The sequence below is a fragment of the Rhinolophus ferrumequinum genome, chromosome 10, assembly GCF_004115265.2.
Source record: "Rhinolophus ferrumequinum isolate MPI-CBG mRhiFer1 chromosome 10, mRhiFer1_v1.p, whole genome shotgun sequence".
In the NCBI taxonomy this organism is placed as follows: Eukaryota; Metazoa; Chordata; class Mammalia; order Chiroptera; family Rhinolophidae; genus Rhinolophus; species Rhinolophus ferrumequinum.
The window spans coordinates 62131603-62153411 of NC_046293.1; the positions used below are offsets into that span (position 1 = coordinate 62131603).

The 21809-nt window shown below is 34.3% G+C and overlaps 1 protein-coding gene across 4 annotated transcripts in view; it reads left to right on the plus strand.

The window, feature by feature from the left end:
* Positions 1-21809, plus strand: part of MSRB3 (methionine sulfoxide reductase B3) — a 149815-nt gene that overhangs the window by 27374 nt on the left and 100632 nt on the right. For 3 of the 4 annotated variants that reach the window (XM_033117818.1, XM_033117821.1, XM_033117822.1), the window contains 3 exons: positions 2523-2649; positions 19118-19226; positions 20867-20944. In XM_033117818.1, coding sequence (XP_032973709.1) covers positions 2523-2649; positions 19118-19226; positions 20867-20944 — 314 coding nt within the window. The remainder of the gene's footprint in view (positions 1-2522; positions 2650-19117; positions 19227-20866; positions 20945-21809) is intronic. The other variant, XM_033117820.1, reaches the window with a different exon arrangement.

Below are 21809 nucleotides of genomic sequence, written 5' to 3' on the forward strand. Positions count from 1 at the left end.
ACACAACTAGGTAGGGCCAGGGCCAGGATTCCACTCCTGGCTGTCTGACTCCATAGCTCACGCGCATCCACTATGATAGCCCATCCTTCATGCACATGTATTCTGTGCTTTAGATTGGTTTGTCAGTGTTTATTCACTACAAACATAAACGAAGTGCAAAACATTAGTGAAAAATTAATTTTGTGAAATCATTTCAGCCTAAAAATATTTTTCTGTTCTAGGAAAAGAGTTGCTCTTGGTGTCACATGTGAGAGCCATTTTCAGTATGATTCTTTTGTTGTTTGGAAATGTAAGATTATGAGTTTGATTTCACCAAGGCATCGAGATGCATGCATCCATTCTTTAGAATTGTTTTTCACTTTACATCTCAGCCACATATTTTCAGAGTAGTTTGTGTAAGGAATGCCATTTTGCATGCACTTTGCAAAAATAGCTGCTTTTTTCACTATACTTAGGGTTAACACGTTAAAACAATTAGAGTTATATCAAATCCAAACCTGTGAAATGCATGCTTGGTAGGGTTTGAAAATGGAGAATGTTGTGACAAATCGTGCTTTTTTTGTATTCTTCAGGGTGAAAAGACCATACTATTCTAAAAGTTATTGATCATGTTGGTTGCTCTACTTCATTGGTGAGAATGTAGTACTTTCAGGGTTTGCTTTTAAAGAAAAATGGGCAAAACTAATTTGCCACTAGATGGAGCCCTGGCTATTTGGGTAGAAATAAATGCAACCTAACCGGAACATGAAATCACATAGTCATATGGTGCTGGAGGGCCCTGGTATTGGAGGCCCGCAGCTTTTAATTGTAGAATGCATCTTTGTTCTTTGCCTGACCTGCAGAGTGACATCACTGCCTTTCTTCCTGTGCGCTGGCTTTGACACAAGCCAGATGGCCGTGGCCATTGGTAGGCGCGCAGGCCGCCTGGTACAGCAATTGATGAAGCAGAATAGGAAGAAGACGTTTTATGATCAGCTGCTGGAGCACAGTGAGGCTGCGGCTTTGCTAAGTAATTACATTTACCGTGCACACTTTATACCTTACAAAGAAGGTCACGAGGAAAAAATACATTTTTATTTATAGTGTTGTGAGGTATAGACCTTTGATCTTTTATTAGTCAGTAGTCTGCTCCAAAGGAATGCTCTCTTTTCCCTGCTCTGCAGTCACTCGTGAAAATGGCATGTTTATTTACGTTTAATGGTTCTTTCAGGCTGTGCATTGCGATACTTACCTTCCCTCTTCCTCCCTTTTGTCTCCAGTTAGTAACAAGAAAATGTTTTAGTTTTGTATTGAGTTTAGTTTGGAGAAGTCAGAGTTCAGGCATGTTAATACAAGCAGATTTCTGTCAGATATACTCCAGAGTGATTTGGTAAAATATATTACTGTTTATTATGTGTTTGTTCTTCCAGGAGGTCAGAAGAGACCCAGGAACAGACTTTTATTTTTTTTTTTGGGGGGGGGGGTGAGGGTCAGGAAATGAACTAGACATTAATTTTACTTCCATTTTTGGACATTTAGTGGATAAGGTCACTTCCAATGCTAATTTTAAATAAAATATTAGAAGTTAATATTCATGTAGTATTTTCCATCTTCATTTGAAGTTAATCCTTACCAACTGAAAGATTATACAAAACTTCAAAGAAAATCCTAGCAGAACTTTTCTCTAAAGTTTATCAGTCAGTCACACAATTTTGAGCTTCTTCCTCATGATTCATTTCCAGAAGCTTAAAAAAAATTTATATATTTATATGCCATTTTTAAGGCTGGATTGTGAATATTTTTCACAGAACTCACCTAGACATTATAAATCATAAAATCAAATGAAAGTTCAAATGCACTGTGCTATGTTCAGACTTAACGCTGTTTCTAAAGTGAAGTCTCCTAAGTTGACCCTAGGTTATTTGGCTATTAACAAAAAAACAAAACTCTGACAAAAGAAATTCTCTTAATCTTACAATATTTTACAGTCTTCTCCAGGGACGGAGATTTGCAAATAATTGCTGAAAGAAAGCAGCCTGGTGTAAGGAAAGAATACAGCTTTGCAGTGAGATATAACAGGGTTTTCTAATCCTTTTTCCACTGGTTATTTGCTTTGTGCCCTTGGACCTTTGAGCCTCGGTTTATTCACATATGTATTGGGGGATAAAAACCTACCTGCTAGGTTTATTGTAAGAATGAAATGATACCATGTGTATATTAGGCCCCAGACGATTCCTGTCACATGGTACCAACTCAGTAAATGTTCATTCCTTTAAATTGTTTTAAACTTCGTCTCTTTTCTGAACCTCTTGCAAAATGTGTTCACAGATTACGCGATTATATTGTGTATATTTTATTCATAAGATGTAAATAAGCCTGGGTTGAAAGTAAGCTCACCAGCTGAAAACTAGGCATTTGAAATTTATTAGCAATGTGTGTGTGTGTCTTCATTTCCACTCGTAAAAACTGTAACCATCCATTGAGCAATGAATGTGTTTTAACATTTGTGATGTTTTAATTTTTCTCTTTTTTCTCCTACTCAGCTCTTGCCCCTGTTCTTTGCCTGTCGTTTTGTTCGTGAAGATAGCACAGTGATGTCTGCATTCAACCTGCTGCATTTGGTGACAAAGAGCCAGCCAGTAGCCCTCCGAGCCTGTGCGCTTCCCTCAGGTTGCTACTTCTTATACTGTACCTAAGTGAGGGCACTGGTCCGTGTGGGTGTTTCTGCTGCAGGAAATGATACACCATCATGCTCTCCTAAATTTCGTGTTCTTTTACTTGGGTCCTAATTTGAAGACGGAAATTGGTTATTAATCACCACTCTACTTTGAGTAACATTCATTTTCACCATCCTTACAACCTTGGAAACATTGTTCAGTTTCCTTGCTCGGTACATAATTGTCACTAATATTTCATGATATCTTCTTGTTCTTTAATGCACCCTACACATCTGAAAATCATAATATCGTTCATAAGAGGCCGGCCGTCTTGATAAGAAACTGTCCCAAATCACACAAAATAGGACATCGATCTTGTTAAACGATAATGGAAATGCTTTTCATTTCACATGTGGCCATTCCTTTAGGAAATAAAAAATTAAAATGAAGAATTTTAGTATAATAAAGCTAGTTAGTTATTGTAGTTTAAAAATGTTCTGCTTAATGGCCAAATAAACAGAACTAATATAGCTTGTGTCAATTGGTTTTTACATTAGAACCACCATACTTTAAAAAAATACGATTTTAAGCATTTAAACACATGAGGCGTGAAAGTCCAAAATTTCATTATGTGACTGTAGCATCATAAGTTTATTATTTTAATTATGAAAACCACAATGGTCAGATATTTTCTGTGAACATTATTGTCAATATTATTTATACTTTCTACTAATGCATGTATCTCTATTACTATTTTGTATAGAGAATTTAATTCTAACTCATTCAGCATTCGTTGACAATTACGAGTGCCAGGCATTGTGTGAAGCAGGGAGGATACCATGGTAAACAAGATCAAGCCCGTTTCTTTAACTAGTGCAAGATGAAGATGGAGCTGTGTGAGGACCATTGAACCATAGGGTGCTAAGACTAGACTAAGCGTATTTATACCTGGCATGTTAGGGGAAGCCCGAGAAGCGTGGTCCTAGCTTTTTGCTTAGGGGAAGAAATTTTGGGAGGGAGGAAAGGTCTCTGAAGCTTCAGGAGAACCTCATGGAGAATACGAGTGTTTGAGCTGAATCTCAGTCTCTGAGCAACGGCCAGGCGTTTAAAGAGGAGGAAGGACATTTCTAATATATGGAGTAAGTAGCGTGGGCAAAACAAGAAGGCTTGAAAGAGCAAGGTATGTTCGAGAAATGCAGGTTATTTAATATGGCTAGCTTGGGTGGGTGAGGGCAAGGAGAGGAGGTGAGGAAGGAAGGTAGCTAAATCAGGAAGCGCCTTATATGTTTTAAGGAATTTAAACCTTGGGGGAGGGTTGAAGAAGGAATGACGTGACTTGATTTGCATTTTATGATTATCGATTTTAGTATGGTGGAAGGTCAGTGCTGATTCCAGATGTTTCTATAAGAAGGCTGGGATTGCAACTTGATTAGAAGGGAGGATAGGGCGTTTGTCTTAAAGGTGTATTTAAATAGTAAACATCTGGTGGGTTTTTTTTAAAATAGATGTTACGTTTATTTGTGGTGACATGAGAGGCTAATGAAGCTTAATGCCTGGGGGGCCCAGTCACTCTTCTCAGTGCCTTTGCACTGCGATCATAGAGTCGATTGGAGGCGCTTGAGACTGGAGGGACTCATGAAGTGCTGAGAGCCTCAACAGTGGGATCCGTGGGTTTGCAAAGAAGGGGGATGGATTAGAGGCAGATTCAGGTTGTAGAACTGACAAGGTTTATCTGTTGAATTTTATATTAATTTGAGTGAGAACGTAAACCAATGTAGTCCCTGTGCCATGTGGAACTTTTTTCATAACTACCTGTTACATATAACAATTGGAGTATGAAAGTTATTTAATTTATACACAACCATGTTTTCCACTGAAAAATACCTGAACATGTGAGAGCACCAGCATAGCTCTTGCAACATGAGTTTGCTGTACATAGAGGAGGCTAAGTATTCACAGACACAATTTATTAATTAACAGGGTATTCCTTGAGATAGATATAAATTTTATATCAGAATGATTCAAAGATAAAATTCAACAAGCTGGCAATTTTTAAGAAGTAACCAATTATAATACAGTACTTAAGCACACAAATTTTGGAGTTTGACTGGATTTTAAATCTGGCTTTGCCACTTAACTAGCTGTGTGCTTTGCCTTCCTTATTTGTATTATTGTAATAAAAATAGGACTCACTTGAAAGGGTTGCTGTGAGAATGATATAGATTAGGATGTGAAAACTGCTTAGAACAGTGGCTGGCATATAGTAAGCACCATATATAAATGTTCACTAGGTTTACTGTAGATAGCTCTATCAAAATAGGTACTTTTTGTATTTTTCTAGTATAATAGACTTTTAAAAACATTTACATTTGTCCCATCTTTCACTTAACTATTTTTACTTTAATAGGAACCACAAATGCACCTTATGTTTGAGGAATAACCATCTCAGTATGTTGTTTGGATCTCTTTATTTTACTTATATATCCTGCTGAACCAGAATTCAAGTCCTATAAATATACAACACATTTCTTTTATTCTTACCCAGTATTGATGGAAGCCCAGAGAAAGTCTCTGTCTTCCTGGCTTGCAAACCCATTTTAATTTGATAAATGAATTGGCTAGAATAGTATTCCATAATCCCTTAGCCATTCATGCACCACTTACTTTTTAAAGTGAAAGTCAATCTTCCAGTATTTACATATTTTATAATGAATATTAGCAAAATCTTTATCATCTATTTCTCTAACAGAATTTTACTTGAAGAAATATAGAATTGTTGAAGAAATTGTTCAACAGTAATGAAACAAACTATTTAAATTTTGAAAAATAAAATTCAAGTGGGGATTCTAGTCTTTATTACTTTGTACAAGTTGGGAAGGAAGAGGTCAAAATTGGAGATACAGGAAATTGAGGTGAAAGTTTGAAGTCTTGCTTTAATTTATATTCCCTGGTCAAAACCCATTACAACCAAAATCTCTGTAAATCAAAAAGATTTCTGCTCCCTAGCCGGTACCCTACTAATTTCAGGTATTATTCAATACGAAATAATTCCAGAACTAAAAAATAATTGGAACAGGCTCTTAAAGTTGATTATAACCGGATTGACCTGTATGAGGCCATATCCCAAAAGAGTGATCTATCATTTTTCAGCTTTGACTTCCTTTACTTCTTATTTTTTAATAAAGCATAATTTTAATTTAGAGCTTATTAAGTGCATCTGAGTTATGGTTCACTCATGTTTGTAATTAAAGGTAATTTCTCTCTTTCAGAATTTCTTCTTAATTTCCTATAACAGTTCCTTTTATGTATTAAAAAGAGCACTGGAATAGGAGTCAGAAAACTCTAACCACAGCTCTGTCATTAACTTCTGTGACCTTGAACCTATCAGTAAGCCTCTCCAGATCTTAGTCTCTTTATCTAGCTTTAAAATGAGAAATGCAAATTAGATAATGTATTAAATTCTGACATTAAATTTTGATTTTATTAACTCATTTGCTTTTACTTTTGGCTTTGGCTTAATCAAATCTTAAAACTCAGCACTAATTAATGGCCGGGAATTTACAGAAAAGTCTGCTAGGTTGTGGTGGGAGGACAGAAATATTTTCTGCGTTTGAACATTAGAATTCCTTACCTCGAAGCCAAGACTGAAGCATTATCTGAGGAGGGATTAGAGGCACAATTTTATACATAGTTTCAATGCTTGAAAAAATTAAGTCTAATTGTAGCTTAGACTAGATATCATCATAGCTTTCAGCCAAGTGAGAGTCTTTATCTAAATAGTACTAATTACAGTGATTAATTATACTTTTCTCTAACATTATATACATAATACGTGGTTGTTACTCTTGCTTGACTTCAGTGGCATATCTAACAGTCTCCATGGGTTGAAGAGCCACATGGCTGTTACGCAGTTTTGTAAAGACACCATGTTATTCTAATGTAGAAATTAGAAGTCTTAAAGAGAGATATTTTGCAAATGGTGTTTGCAAGTTGTAGAGTGTAGTCTGTATAATAACTGCCTTTTATGAACCAGGGGCTTGTGGCTCCATAGCTTAGCACAGTGCCTGGCACTTAATAAATATTTGTTAAATGAATGAATAAACATTTGGAAAGTTTACATGTAGGTGAAGTGATAGCAATAACAGAGTACAAATTTATTTGAGACTTTTCTATATGGGAAGATTAAAAGTAAAGTTCATAGTTTGGTTGCCTTTTGAGTGAGAAACAATTTCTCTTTTCTCCTTTTATTGCATTAATATAGTGAATATCTTAGGTATGAATCACATTGTAGCTAAACAACAACAAAAAAATGGTACCACAGATTCAGTGTATATTATCCAGACTTGCTTTTACTTTTTCTCTCAAACAAGTTGAGGTTTGTTGGTAAATAAACTGTATAAAGAAGGGAATAAGTGCATATTGTATTTATCATGACAATTAAGAATCCTGACTTTTTTGATCACTTTTCTCTGGAGCAAATTAATATTGTTTATTATACTTTAAATTCTCCATTTATAAAGAGGAAATACTGGTAAAGAGATATGTACCAAAGCAACATCCATAAGTAAGAAGTACCATTCAAGTTTCAGCTGGCAATAGTTCATTAATAGCATCTGATGTTATATTTACCTTTTAAAGAATAATTGAAGTCATCAGTTTGCTGTTCACCTACTGATTGGATTGGATTTCTATTTTAGATTTTTTTCATGAAAGGATGAACCATCTCCATGGTTATTTGATAAAAGTTAGGACTCTCCTTTTCCAGAAAATACATATGTGCACCTACATACAATTTTTCTATAATTTCAAGTTTTTTGTCAGGTATTCTGAAACTCTTCATAGCGGGCTCTTTGACCATAGGCGTTCTAAAAGATACACATGAAACCAACTTAAAAACTCTGATCAGAACGAAGTATTTCTGATTCTTGTATTGATATCACCAATGGAATTTTCCCCCGTGTTTAGATTAATACCCCTATTCTCCAGTTTTACCATTCTTACAAGTTTGTCTTACGTAACTTATTTGATTGTATTGAAAATCCTTTGGGGAAGATTTTTTTTTTAAAGAAACAATTAGTTCTATAAAAATAGACATAACAAATTTCAACTCACATGATTCACAGAATAATTTGCAATTGATTGATTGAATGGTACCCACTTTTTCCAGTAGATGGCACTAGATTTACATTCTTTCACAGCACGAAAGGGTACTGATAGTAGCACATAGGTACATTGTGAAAATTTACACAAAAGTATGTAAAGTCCAGTTAAGAACATATGGATTTACAAACTACAAATTTTTCTGCTTATATTATGTTCAAACAATATTTGTGGAGTGCAAAACCTTTTTCCATTTTCAATAGGATTCCAACTCCCTTATGGTTGGATATCTCATTGAAATTGTCTTTCAAGTGTATAGACTTTTTATAAACTAAAACAAGTTTTCATAAATTAACTTATCTTGTATCCAAATAGCTGATTTAACAGTAATTTATAGTTTTATGCAACTACATTTTCTTCAGCAGACCACCCAAGAATTAAAGAAATTTCACATTGTGTTTTGCTATGTTTTGAATTTTATAGAATCTTGAAAATGTTATTAGTTTAACACATTGACTGTTAAGCATGAGTCGGTTTTTGCATGAATTAAAATGTTTTTGGGAACTAAGAAAATTTACATTTAAAATGTTTAATGAGTACTCTGATGTAGCTATATTTTTTCTAAAACAAAATGTTTTAGTAACTCTATGATATAGTAAAGTTTTAGTTAATGTTGAAAAGTTGCTATACAGCATCTAATTTCTACATGAGTTTTAAAAGTTATTTGTGCACAAGGCTAAATTATTAGAGAACAATTCATCCGTATGAATAAGGTGTTGGGCATATGGTTTGTTAAATGAGGATTTTATTAATTTTTGGCTAAATATGAAATAAAGTCTTCATATTATATATTAGTAATTATAAAATACATAACAATATCTAGTAAAAACAGAGAAAATGAGCATGAACAAAAAATAAAACAAATTTTAGTTTTGTTTGAGAAATTCACTAATTAGTAATGACTATACAGAATACAAGACAATCAGTGATAAACAGTAAATATGTGCCAAAATACTGTTAAAAAAAAGAACTTTCAAAAATTAAAAAAAAAAAAAAGAATACAAGACAATCAGACGAAGTTAAATGACTTTCTCTACTATCATTTGGTGATGGAAGTGCCTTTAAAAATTCTCTTTTTAAGAAATAAAAGGCATCCAAATTGGAAACAAAGAAGTAAAACTGTCATTATTTACAGATTACATGATACTGTAGAGAACCTGAAAGGTTTCACCAAAAAACTATTAGAACTGATAAATGAATTTAGTAAAGTAGCAGGATACAAAATTAATATTCAGAAATTGTTTGCATTTTTATACAGTAGTAATGAGAAATTAAGAAAACAATCCCATTTACAATTGCATCAAAAAACAAACAAACAAAAAACCTAGGAATAAATTTCACCAAGGAAGTAAAAGACCTGTATTCAGAAAATTATAAGACATTGAAGAGAGAAATTAAAGAAGATACAAATAAATAGAAACATATACCATGCTCATGGATAGGAAGAATTAATATAGTTAAAATGTCCATACTACTCAAAGTAATCTATAGATTCAATGCAATCCCTACCAAAATACCAATGGCATTTTTCACAGAACTGGAGCAAATAATCCTAAAATTTATTTGGAACCATAAAAGACTCTGATTAGCCATGGCAAATCCTGAAAAAGAAGAACAAAGCTGAAAGTATTACGTTACCTCATATCAAATTATACTATAAGGCCATAGTAATCAAAACAGTGTGGTATTGGCATAAAAACGGACACATAGATCAATGGAACAGAATAGAGACCACAGAAATAAATCTATGCCTATGTGGTCATTTAATCTATGGCAAAGGAAGCAAGAATTTACATTGAGGTAAAGACAGTCTATTCAATAAATGGTGTTGGGAAAACTGGATAAATACATGCAAAAAAATGAAGGTGAACCACATTCTTATGCCATATACAAGAATAAACTCAAATGGATTAAAGACTTAAATGTAAGACCCGAAACCATAAAACTCCTAGAAGAAAATATGGGAAGTAAACTCTCAGACATTACCCATAGTAATATTTTTTACTGCTATATCTCCTCGGGCAAGGGAAACACAAGAAAAAGATAAGCAAATGAGACTATATCAAACTAAAAAGCTTTTTCACAGCAAAGGAACCCATCAACAAAATGAAAAGATACCCTACTGAATGGGAGAAGATATTTGTCAGTGATACATCTGATAAGGGATTAATATCCAAAATTAATAAAAACTCATATAGCTCAACACCCCAAAACCAAATAATTCAATTAATTAATTGGCAGAGGACCTGAATAGACATTACGCCAAAGAGGACATACAGATGACCGATAGACATGTGAAAAGTTGCTCAATGTCACTAATCAGCAGAGAAATGCAAATAAAAAACACAATGAGATACCACCTCACTCCTGTCAGAATGGCTATCATCAATAAATCAACAAATAAGTGTTGGTGAGGATGCAGAGAAAAGGGAACCCTTGTGCACTGTTGAGGGGATTGCAAATTGGTGCAGCCACTATGGAAAACAATTTGGAAGTTCCTCAAAAAATTAAAACTAGAACTACCTTATGACCCAGCAGTTCTACTTACTCCTTGGTATTTATCCAAAGAAATCCAAGACACTAATTTGAAAAGATATATTCATCCACATGTTTACAGCAGCGCTATTCACAATAGCCAAGATATGGAAACAACCAAAATGTCCATCAATAGACAATTGGATAAAGAAGAAATGGTTCATATATAGAGTGGAATATTACTCTGCCATAAAAAAAGAATGAAATCTTACCATTTGTAAGAACATGGATGGACCTAGAGGGTATTATATTAAGTGAAATAAGTCAGACTGAGAAAGACAAATACCATATGATCTCACTTATATGTGGAATCTAAAGAACAGATTAAATGAACAAACAAAACAGAAATAGACTCATAGATACAGAGAAAAAAATGATGATTGCTAGATGGGAGGGAGGTTGGATGAATGGGTGAGAAAGTACAAATTGGTAATCACGGGGATGTGAAATACAGTATGGAGAATATAGTCAATAATATTGTAAAAACTATTTATAGTGTCAGATGGGTACTAGACATAGCGTGGGGATCACTTCATAAATTATATAAATGCCCAACCACTACACTGTACACCTGAAACTAATGTAAAGTAATATTGAATGTCAAATATAATTTAAAAAAATACAGTCACGGGATGGAAAGTACAGCATAGGGAATATAGTCAATGGTATTGTAATAGCTATGTATGGTGTCAGATGGGTAGTAGACACTTTGTGAGGGGTGTAAATGTCTAATCACTATGTTGTTTTGTACACCTGAAAGTAATAAAAAAAACCCAAATTGGCCCTGCTTCCAAAACTAAAAGACAAAAATTCTCTTTTTACTTATATGCTTTCAAGAAAGAAAATGCTTTTTGGATCAAGACATGTTTTAAATATTTTCCTAAATTCTAGTCTTTATGGTCCACATTAATGTAAAAATCGTTGCTCTTGGTATTTGCGTTAGGTTTTGAAGAGTTGATACGTACTCTTTTGTTCTTTTTGATACTTAAAGAATGGTGATAAAATGACTACAGTGATAAATGAATTCAAAAATCAAATATTTGTAACACAAGTAAAAGATAGAAATGTAAAATGTGATTTCTATCTTACAGAGTCATTTACATGAATGTTTCATTGGGATGAACATAGTAGCAAACCTCTCCAGTGTCTCAAGAAAAATCATACAGCCTCACAAATGAGAACTTACTATTAAAGGCTAGAATTTTAAGTCATTAGTAGGCTTTAGATGTTATGGGAAATAAATTTACTCCCAGTATGAAAACCTTTGCTTACAGTGAGAAAACGTTTGCACATTTTAAAAACCCTTAATTTTAAAACTGCCTTAGTTATCAGCTCCCCAATTTCTTCTTTTCCCAGTCTGAGTCTGCATTTTATCCTGGCTATTTTTGCTTTGTTAAATCAGCTGATACCGCTTACAAGAAAGATTCTTTGCATTCTTTTCATTAGGATAGGATACCTACCACCTCGACATACACATTTGATCACACTGCATCTCTCAGGCTGTCTAGACGGAGTTCTCTTCGCTATTTGAATCTCCTCTGGCCCTCTTACCCTGTAGGTTCTGTTTCTACAAACTGTGCGTTTTCTATGTCCCAGTTATAACTGGACCGAGTCAGTCTAGATTAGTAAAGTTTGAGAGTATTAATGTCTTCGTTGTTAACTCTCTTTACACAAAACTTTGCATATACTTTTACTGTAGGACACACTGTATTGATTGCTTTTCTTATATTTCCTTCTGGAATGTATACTCTCCTGGGGCTTTCCAGTGCTCATCACAGTTCTTGATTTACTGTAAAAGTTTAAGAAATTGTTGTAGAAAGTGTGAATTAATATTAGGCTCAACAGTTTATATCTTCAAAGAATTTATAATCCGGGGGAAATAAAGCAGAAACAACTGAAGACATTTGAGAATAATTGCAAAATACGATGTTAGCCTGTGTAACTAGTACCTTGCACATAAATACACTAGTACTAAGGGTATATAGATGAAAAGACTGAGCAGAGTAGTGGTGAGTTAATCAGGGTATTTACTTGGAAGGAAAACTTTCTTGAAAATATTTTCTCAGTTTATCTGTTCAAACCTTCAGTATGGAAACCAGAAGACCAATTTTATCATTCAACTATGCACCACTAAAACACAGGGTCTTGTTTAATTCAAGAAGTTTAAAATGGTAGGTTGCCTTGGCGTAATGTTCATTGATGTTAATTAGAACTCTGCATGCATCCGTAGAATATAACTGAAAGTGATCTGTAGAACGGTTTTATGTGAATAGGAAAACAGCGAAAAGGCATGAAATGTGATTATTACTATGACAAAGATACGGTTTGTCTTACATATAGAAAAGAAAAATCTTTACTGTAAAAATAAACAGTTGTCTGCTTTCTGACTCCTAAAACCTGGAGTTTTATTTTCTTTGTGCTATATTTAGGACTTAGAGGACAGATGAAATTAAATTGGACCTAAATGTGAAAATTAAGAATGTTTTTTAAAAAATGGAAACTAAGTTGAGGTACTGTTTTTATACTTGCTTTAGTTCTGCATGTTTCCTCCCATCACCTACAAGATTAATCAGAAGGGGAGGGTTATTGAAGTGGTTCAGAATGGTAACAGCATTGTTTGGCCAGAGGACTTTGCTCTCCAGGCCCATCAAAAATTCATTACGAATAGCTATCTATTGAGGATCCTCTTACACATGGCTCCAGGTTGGGAATGATGATCTGGCGTCTAAAAGGGATGACTTTGGGTACCAGGAGTAAATTAGCAGATTCCATGTTCAAGTTCAGCCAGACAAATACTCTCTGAGAGCTGTTTTGAGTATAGCACTTGGCTAAAAAGAGGAGATAGTGATCACTAAGATTTCTCTTGGAAGTAAAAAAGGTAATGTCAGACACTGTCTGTTCTAAGGTACGTAACTCTAAGTTTTGTGGTTTAAAAGCATATTCTTTACATGTTTAAATGGTTGCTTGTGTGCTCCATTCATATTCAGGTTTTAGCACCTGTATTGCGACACCTGTCTGTGTCTCTACCACCGGAGTATGAACCTCTAAGTATATTCATCTCTTACATTGGCCATTTACTTCGTCTGTTCAGAAATCACTTCCTTCAGCTATCAGCACAGCCAACTTCCTCTCTCCCTTCAGGCTTTGCTCAAATGTCCCCTTCTCAGTGAGACCTACCGTGACCACTCTATTTGAGGTTACAGCCCGTATTTCTGGCACTTCCAATCCTCTTTGTTCAGTTTTGCTTTTATCCTTCCTATATACTTATCACATTCTAAGAGACTATGTAATTTACCTATTTTCATTGTGTTTCGTCTGTCTTCCCTTACCCCGGCTGCTTTTATGGGAGCTCCATGATAATAAGATCTTAATTTTGTTCACCAGTATATCCTACGTACCTATATCCTAAGTACCTAGAATAATGCCAGCATATAGTAGGTAATAAATAATTATTGAATGAATGAATGAATGAATGAATGAGTATATTTTACTTAGCGCAGTGCCTGGCATGTTCAACATTTTTGATGACTTAGAAAAAAAATAGTAAGAAAAGTGTCGGATTGATGGTCTTCAAAGTAAGCCCTGCAACCCTAGTTTCATGGAAACCAGAGTACTGAAGCAAGTGTCATGACATCTTAGATTTATGTTAATCTCAGGAATTTTTTTTTTTTATATAGGTCTACTTTGAGAGAAAAAAAATCAGAAGAATTGGTTATATTTCTCTACAAGCACGGAGCATTTCTTCCCTGTGCTTTGCATTTTTTTTTCCTTAAAGGCCTTTTATGAATTACTGGCATGCAAAACAAACAAACATGAAAAAAATGGTTCATGGGATATATTTTACATTCTATTCTAAAAATGTACTAGATGGGGCTTTTATAAATGCCCACTTATTTAGAAATTCCTAACACTACTATATGAATAAAAGTTTGTTCAGATTTTCAATTTGACAGACTAATGACCAACTGAAAATTGAAATTTATTTGTGAAAATTAAAGTATACCATTTTAAAATATAGTGGCAAGATATTTCAACATGAATTTTACTGTTCTAACTCCGTAAACTCAAAGCAAAACAAGATAGTCTTATTATCTCATTCATTTATTATCTTGGGAAAATATTTAATAGTTTCATTTTTTTCTGATCCTGGAAGCAAAATTAAAGTTATGGGATCTTTAGGTTTTTGTTTTGATTTTTTGCACTGAAATATAAGATTTATGACTTAAAAGTGCTCTAAGATTTAGGTAACAGATCTGATTTACTTCTTAACAGGAAGTTAAAAAGCCTTTCAAAGTTTTATAGAGTTTGTGAGAATCCTGTTTGAACCTTGTCACTGACCCAGTGCTGAAGGAATGAACACAGGGAAAACAGACATTAGCTAATAGACAAGTGTATTTATTTTTTCTGGATGTACTGTGGCGATCATAACTTTTTGCCCTTGTTATCTTAAGTAGTTAGTGATAGTTTTTAAGCTGAAAGTTATTGCATAATTAAAGAAGAAAGTTGCATCATATTTTTTTTCCTCACAGAAAATATAATGACCATGGGCTTTGCAATCAGATAGCCCTAGGTTTGAGTTGATATGTCTATTTGCTATTTTCCTTAGTAGAGTATGGTATAACCTCTCCGAGCCTCAGTTTCTATATCTGTAAAATGGGTATGACACCTACCTCCTAGAATTATTGAGAGGTTTAAATGTGGTTATATAAATGTGCCTGGCACATAGTAGGCACTAATGAGTTTTCTTTCAATTCCTATTTTAATCATTTTTAGAGATAACTTGTGAGGAAAATATTCTTCTGAGGGAATTATTATAGAAAAATAATTACCAATAAAATATTGCAGCACCTGAAATACCTGACCTGGCTACATTGCAAGATACAGTTTTAACTTCAGAGTTTACTGTCATCAGAATGATAATGTGATTTGCATTTATTCAGCCAGTGTTTACTAAGTGATAATTGCTGTGAGCCTTATAGCAAACCTGTGGGGGTAGCGATACAAAGTCAAAGAGACTGACTTGCCTACGGTGACTGGAAACAGAGCCAGAATGTGAACTCTTGCTGTCAGTTTATTATGACTTAGAGCAAGAGTTCCCCAATATTCCCCAATAAAAAATGTTAAAAAGACTAAATTTGTTTAAAAAGACAAAAAGAAAAGAGGTTGCCATTAGAACTTGAACACTGGCTCTGAGGCAACAGCATGGAACAAGCCTCAATATAGAAAGAGACTTTGGGCATATTTCAGTAAATCAGTGAATAAACACCCTTGTATTGGGTTCACGATAGATCTTATCCAGGCCAAAGTTACTTTGTGGGGAATGGTGTTATGATTAGATACCAAAGTGGCAATATTGCCCCCTCAAATATACTTTCGTTGCATGTGTATACACATACATGCACTCCTGTTTTCAAAGTACTCCATTAAACATTTAAATAAAGAGAAAAATCTTTCCGTAACATACTTCTAAGCCAATTTAGAGGTCATTGAACAGATGTCATATAATACTAATGTTAAATTACCCTGTGTAATAAGAAAATTACAGTACCTAAGTGAAGATAGTAAAGGGAAACCATCCAACGAATTATTCTAGAATTTCAAAATGCAATGATTTCTTCAAAATTAACAGTGGCACCATATGACTTTAGAAAAGTGAGTCTGATAGGAAGAAGGGAAATCAGAAACAAAAGTGAAACTTTTCCATGTTTATATATGCCAATTTTGGGTTATGATGCTAAAGAGCTAATGTAATAGTATAGATTTCAATTGTCCAGGAAGTATATTATTATTATTAAACTATGTGGCAAGAAATTTATTAAAATCTGACTAACTTCTCATTGAGTTGTTTAATATAAAAATCACAATAGTTGTTTCTAGTCTATATATACTTCCTTTTGCTATTAGGTACACTTTAAAAGCCTAATTATTTTGAGAACACAGTATGACCAAAGAATAAAAATGTACAAAGTTGACAACTTTAAATAAGCACTAGTATTTCTTAAGGAACAAACCTCACTTACAGTTAGGAAACAATATTTATATTTAAGGTTGAAAAGCCAGGATGTAGGAAAATTTTGCTAATTTGGAAGATGACCTTTAAGTGCACCAAAACCAAATAATTTGTAGGCTATGACATAGGGCACATTCCTACAAAATTTGTGTGAATACTGCTTTAGTGGTTCTTGAAAGACAAACAAAGAAAGCTGGAATGAAACCTCTATCCCCCTCCCAAATAAGATGGAGACTAACAAAAGAGTACAGCAGCACTCTTTCAAAGCTTGCCATTAAAACGAGGTCTCTGTAGCACAGTTAATGAGATGGTTCATAGTGGAAAATAATCTGTTTTTAAGAATGTTTAGATCAAAAGTAATTTCTAATCTATGAAATAAAGTCTCTTCAATACCCTTCATTCATCAGTAAAGCTTTTATGTTTGTATTATTTACTTCAATCAGATGTTTTCAATTTTACCTTTTCTCCTTATACAAATACTTGACATGGTTTGTCAATACTGACCAACAGTTTTATTCATTTTCTTCAGAAAAGAGAATTTTGGAGAGAGAGAGAGAGAGAATGAAAAAGAGAGAAACATCTTTGCCTAAACGATTTGCAAGCATCTGTGCTTTAAGCTACTTTTTATGAACACTCCTTAGTAAATGACTCAAGGTAAAAAAGCAGAAAAGCATCCAATGTTAGGAAATTGCAATCCAATACCATGTAATTTAAACCTGCAGTTGCTTCTCTTGTACTAAATGACATACAGATGGGTAGCTTAGTTCTCTCAACTTTGGGAACACAATTGGTCTTTTTGTATGAATGAACATGTATTAACAAAAATATTTTGGACAGAAATGTTTTAATTCTAATTGTACAGATTTTAATTAGCCGTGCCATTGGAAAGAATCATTTTAACCAAGATATTTTGTCGTGTTAAATTCGCAATTAATAATTCTTTTGGAACAAACTCAACAAAGATGCAACCCTTCCAACAAAGAAAGAAAGAAAAACAAAAAGATAATTCTCAAGAAGTCCATAGTGAATCGAACAGAAAATCGCCCATCACAGTCAATGGATTATTTAAGAAAGAGCATTCTGTGTTCAAGCTGTGGAGAGGCCTGTTCTGACATGACAGACATTTCTCAGGAAAACATTTCTATATACCCCTTGGAAAATATTAACCGTGTAAGTAGTAGGTGTTTGGATAAAGCCTAGTGTAATATGGGGTCCAGTGAGATGAGAGACCAACATGCCATTGGTGACAAGCCAGCTCTTCCTGTGGGTCTTTCCAGGCCCAAGCAGGCCCAATGTGTTGTGTAGCATCAAGAGAGGCGCTGTTTGACAACCCACAGGCCTCCGTTGAAGTGCACCTTTCTCTTTGCCTCTGGGGTGCTCTTTTCCTGCCTCCATATTTTCTCCTAGAGAATCAACCACTCTGTGTTGGTGGCTTCGATTCTGGAAGCTGATAACCTCCTTCAAGCCTACCATCAGGCTACCTCCTTCAAGCCCACCATTAGACGAGGAGAAAACCCAGTTAGTTTTCTCCTCGTCTAATTCCAGTGATCTCACATACTGTGACATTAGGTGCCTTAACAGTAAAAGAAGTAGAAAGCATTTCTACTCCTAAGTCATATTTCTTTATATTTCAAAATAAGTTGAGATTAATATTCAGGAAACTAAGCAAGTTTTCTTTTAGCAGTTTCAAAACATGATAGGAAACGTTTGCAGGTAGGGCCATCTGTAAGCCTCTTTCTTACTGTGATGGATGGCAAAGAAAAGCGATTTTACTGCAGCGAGTAAGGGTTGCCTTGTCCTGGAGTTATATTTCTTTTCGCTCATTTGTGCAGGTAAAATAAAATACTACATATAAACAGGTGTTGTCTGAACCTTTTACTGCAGTCTGTATAGGTTGAAATAAAAGCTGCCATTGTTATTAGAATCACATTAAAATTATTTCACCATTCAAATACACTTAATCAGTGAAGTGTTCCTAAATATACTTTGCAAAAAGAAAATGTAGGTCTCTAAATAAAATCACATTCACTTTTCCTTTTCTCTTTGTCTTTCCCCCTCCCTATTTTTCTCACCCTTTCTTTGGAACTTCTTGAATCTGCATTAGTGTAAATGCCTTCTGGAGTCTATGAAAAGTTTCTTGCTGCCTGTTTAACATGGTAAGATACAGTCTTTAAAGAGATACTTGTTTTTAAGAACTCTACAGAACCTAGTGAAGTAGCTGATAGAATCACAGAGAACAAAAATTGCTAGTCGTGCAAAAATATGTCTTTAGGGTTTAAAAAAAGAAAAAGATGGTATTTAAATCACCCAGAATGGAAACTGAATGATGAAGGTTTGAAATTATACTACCGAAGTTGCGAAATTATTGAAGGGAGAATTATTGTTTAACATAATATGCCCATCATCTTATATATACAGTGTAAATACTTGTAAATAGTTATACTTTTTAAATTCGTTTGAAAATAAAGAATTTCAGGGTATTGAAAGACAGAAAGGATGTACTAGCAACTTGTGAATGGCCAGTGAGTTTTTATTACATGCTAGCAGTTTTGGCTACAGCACATTGTCAGTGCTCCAATGGGATCACCTGAATCTTGAGAAACACTGTGTTTTAAACAGAGAAATAATCAGCTGTAGTTCAGGTAAGTTTGGACGTTACGGACTGATCTGGTCACTGACAAGTGACTGCAGAAACTGTGTTATGGCGGCCAGCCAAAGCAATTATTTAGGATTCAAGCTAAAAATCCTCCTTCTCCCATATCCTTTCTCTTTCCAGGGTCATGTAGGGATAAAAAGACCTGTAAGGTGGTCTTTTCTCAGCAGGAACTGAGGAAGCGGCTGACACCCCTGCAGTACCATGTCACTCAGGAGAAAGGGACCGAAAGGTAAGGTGAGCTGGAAGAAAAAGTCATTAAGCAAGAGCTCTTTCCTTCATTCTCCCCCACCCCCTCTGCCTTTGAATCCTCTTCCTTGACATTTAATTTACAGAATTCTACACTTATTTGCTAAAGTCTACAAATTAATATCCTTGAAAAGGTTTGAAAATGGTATTGTTTAGGTTAAGACTAAGTTTTATTTATTCTTTCCCCCATTTAATGAACACTCTATCTTATGTAAAGTCACAAGGCTTTTATTAAGGGCCTGTTTTTAGTTTACTACAAAATGTGTGGAAGTAATAGCGATTTAGGTACATTTTTTGGGAAGACATCACAGTAAGCAAAACCATGAGGGACATGGCACTGTGCCAGGATGCTGAAATTGTGAAGGTGGCCATTGTAAGTATAGACGTTTTGGCTGCAAAAAGAAGGTAGCATAATTTAGTTCCTTTCTACCCCACTCCAATTTCTTTTTGAAGCACATGTGGAGAAAGTATTTATTGGCTCATTTGTGGTTGGAATGTCAAAAATTTTCAATAACTGCCCTCACATGGCTTTGGTCCTTGGAAGTTCGCCCTAAGTCCTGAAAAAAGAGTTTGTTCACTTCCAAGACTCTTTTTAGTGAATAAAGTCTCTCTCAGCTGATTCCAGCTTAAAGGTAACTTGCCAAGGTCCAACCATTTTGTTGTCTAATTTATACCATGGAGCTTGGCATAAGGCCGTAACTTACCTCTGATCCAAATTTATTAATGATGTAACTTCTTGTTTTCATTCATGAACTGAAAGAGCTCTTTACCACACATGGGGTTCTTGTTAATAGGCAACACTCTCTTCCTGTCACAGTGGATACTGTTTACTGAATTTCCCAAGTGTTGAATCCCTGGACAAAGTCCACCCTCACTGCACAATGAGTTAGCCGTGCACTTCAGTCTCAGCCCAGGACTTCGACCCATCCCGTTGTGTACATGACTCGCAAAATGATTTAATGCACGCAAACAACTAGAGATTAGGTCATTCTTAAAAATTCTGTTTATAAAAAAATTGGACCTCATAAAGAGGGTGAAAGGATAATAAAAACAAGCTGCAGAGCACATAGACGTTTTGTTGGGCTAGCACAGCTGATTTGTATTAGCTGAATGACCTCCTACCCTTTAAGATTGTTAACTTAGAAAAATATTCCCTTAAAGCTGCAATATTCCTTTTCAAACCAAAAAATAAGACTCCTTCCACTTGAAGTCTTTGGATCCTTCTGTGTTTTCTGGTATACGCACTCTTGGACACTGTAGAGTAGCAGAAATCTTATGTAATAAGTTTTTTTTTTTCCCTGTGATTCTGAGCTACAAGCTTTTTTTGCTTTTTTTTTTTAAATAGGAGAAAATTTTTCATAAGCATTACGTAACTATATGGCTTGATTTTTTTAAAAAAATTTTTTATTTAACCTGTAGTAGTTTGGATAAGTTCTATGTACGTTTTAGTATATAGATTTGAAATATATCAGTAATGTTCAGATTTCCATCTGTTTGGTCTATTCTCATTATAGGACAAAAAGCTCTTGAAAGATTTATTAGAGAAAGATATTTTAAGCAAATACATTCTGTAAGAAATAATGCTAAGTTTAATTTTTTAATGCTTTCTTTATTGTTTATCAGTGCCTTCGAAGGAGAATATACACATCACAAAGATCCTGGAATATATAAATGTGTTGTTTGTGGTACTCCATTGTTCAAGTAAGTATGTTAAAAACCTGTGGGTATGGACATATCACAGATGGCAACAAACTACTTATCGCTTGTTCATATTAGAATCTTTACATTATTCAGTTTTCTTATTTCTATTATTTCTATTTCCTCCTCTCCCACAAAACAAAAGTAATTATTGACGTTCATGATAAATTACCAGTTTGGTAGACTGGTTGATATTGCACTATTTGTATCTTTAAAATACTCAACATTAACTTGTTCATTGCAATAACCATGGTGCTTAGCAGAGCTATGAAAGAGATTTTGGTGAGCACAAAAATGTTTATGTATTTATTGATTTTTCTATCAGCAAATGATGGTCCTAAATTAATTTATTGGAGGGACCTTAAAAGCAAGTTCTTCATGTACATCCTTCAGACTGAATAATATCCACCAAGTTGATTATTCATACTTCTGTAATGAAGGGCACTACCCGGATTGGAGGCAACATGGGAATTACAACAAATACGTACACATATAGAAGCAAATTATGTAATAGGAGTTTAACAGTTTCTGCATTCATCAAAAAACTTTATTTGAAAGATCCCGATAGTTTACTATAAAACAGGCAGTATATAGACTTTTCCACCAAAATAGTTAATTCAGACAGTGTATTCTGGAGATTATGGATCTTATTCAAGAAAGGAAAGTCTTTACCAAAAATTTATTTATCTAGCTGGAGAAAATCCTAGAAGCCCTGTACGTCCCATGAGAATGCTGATTTGGGGGAATAAAAAGACAAAAACCTTAACTGAGAGTAAATATCATTTATTTAAAACAGAATTACAATTTTCTTAGGGGAAATGAACAAACAAGAATCTAATACATGTAGCATATAAAGCATACTTACTAT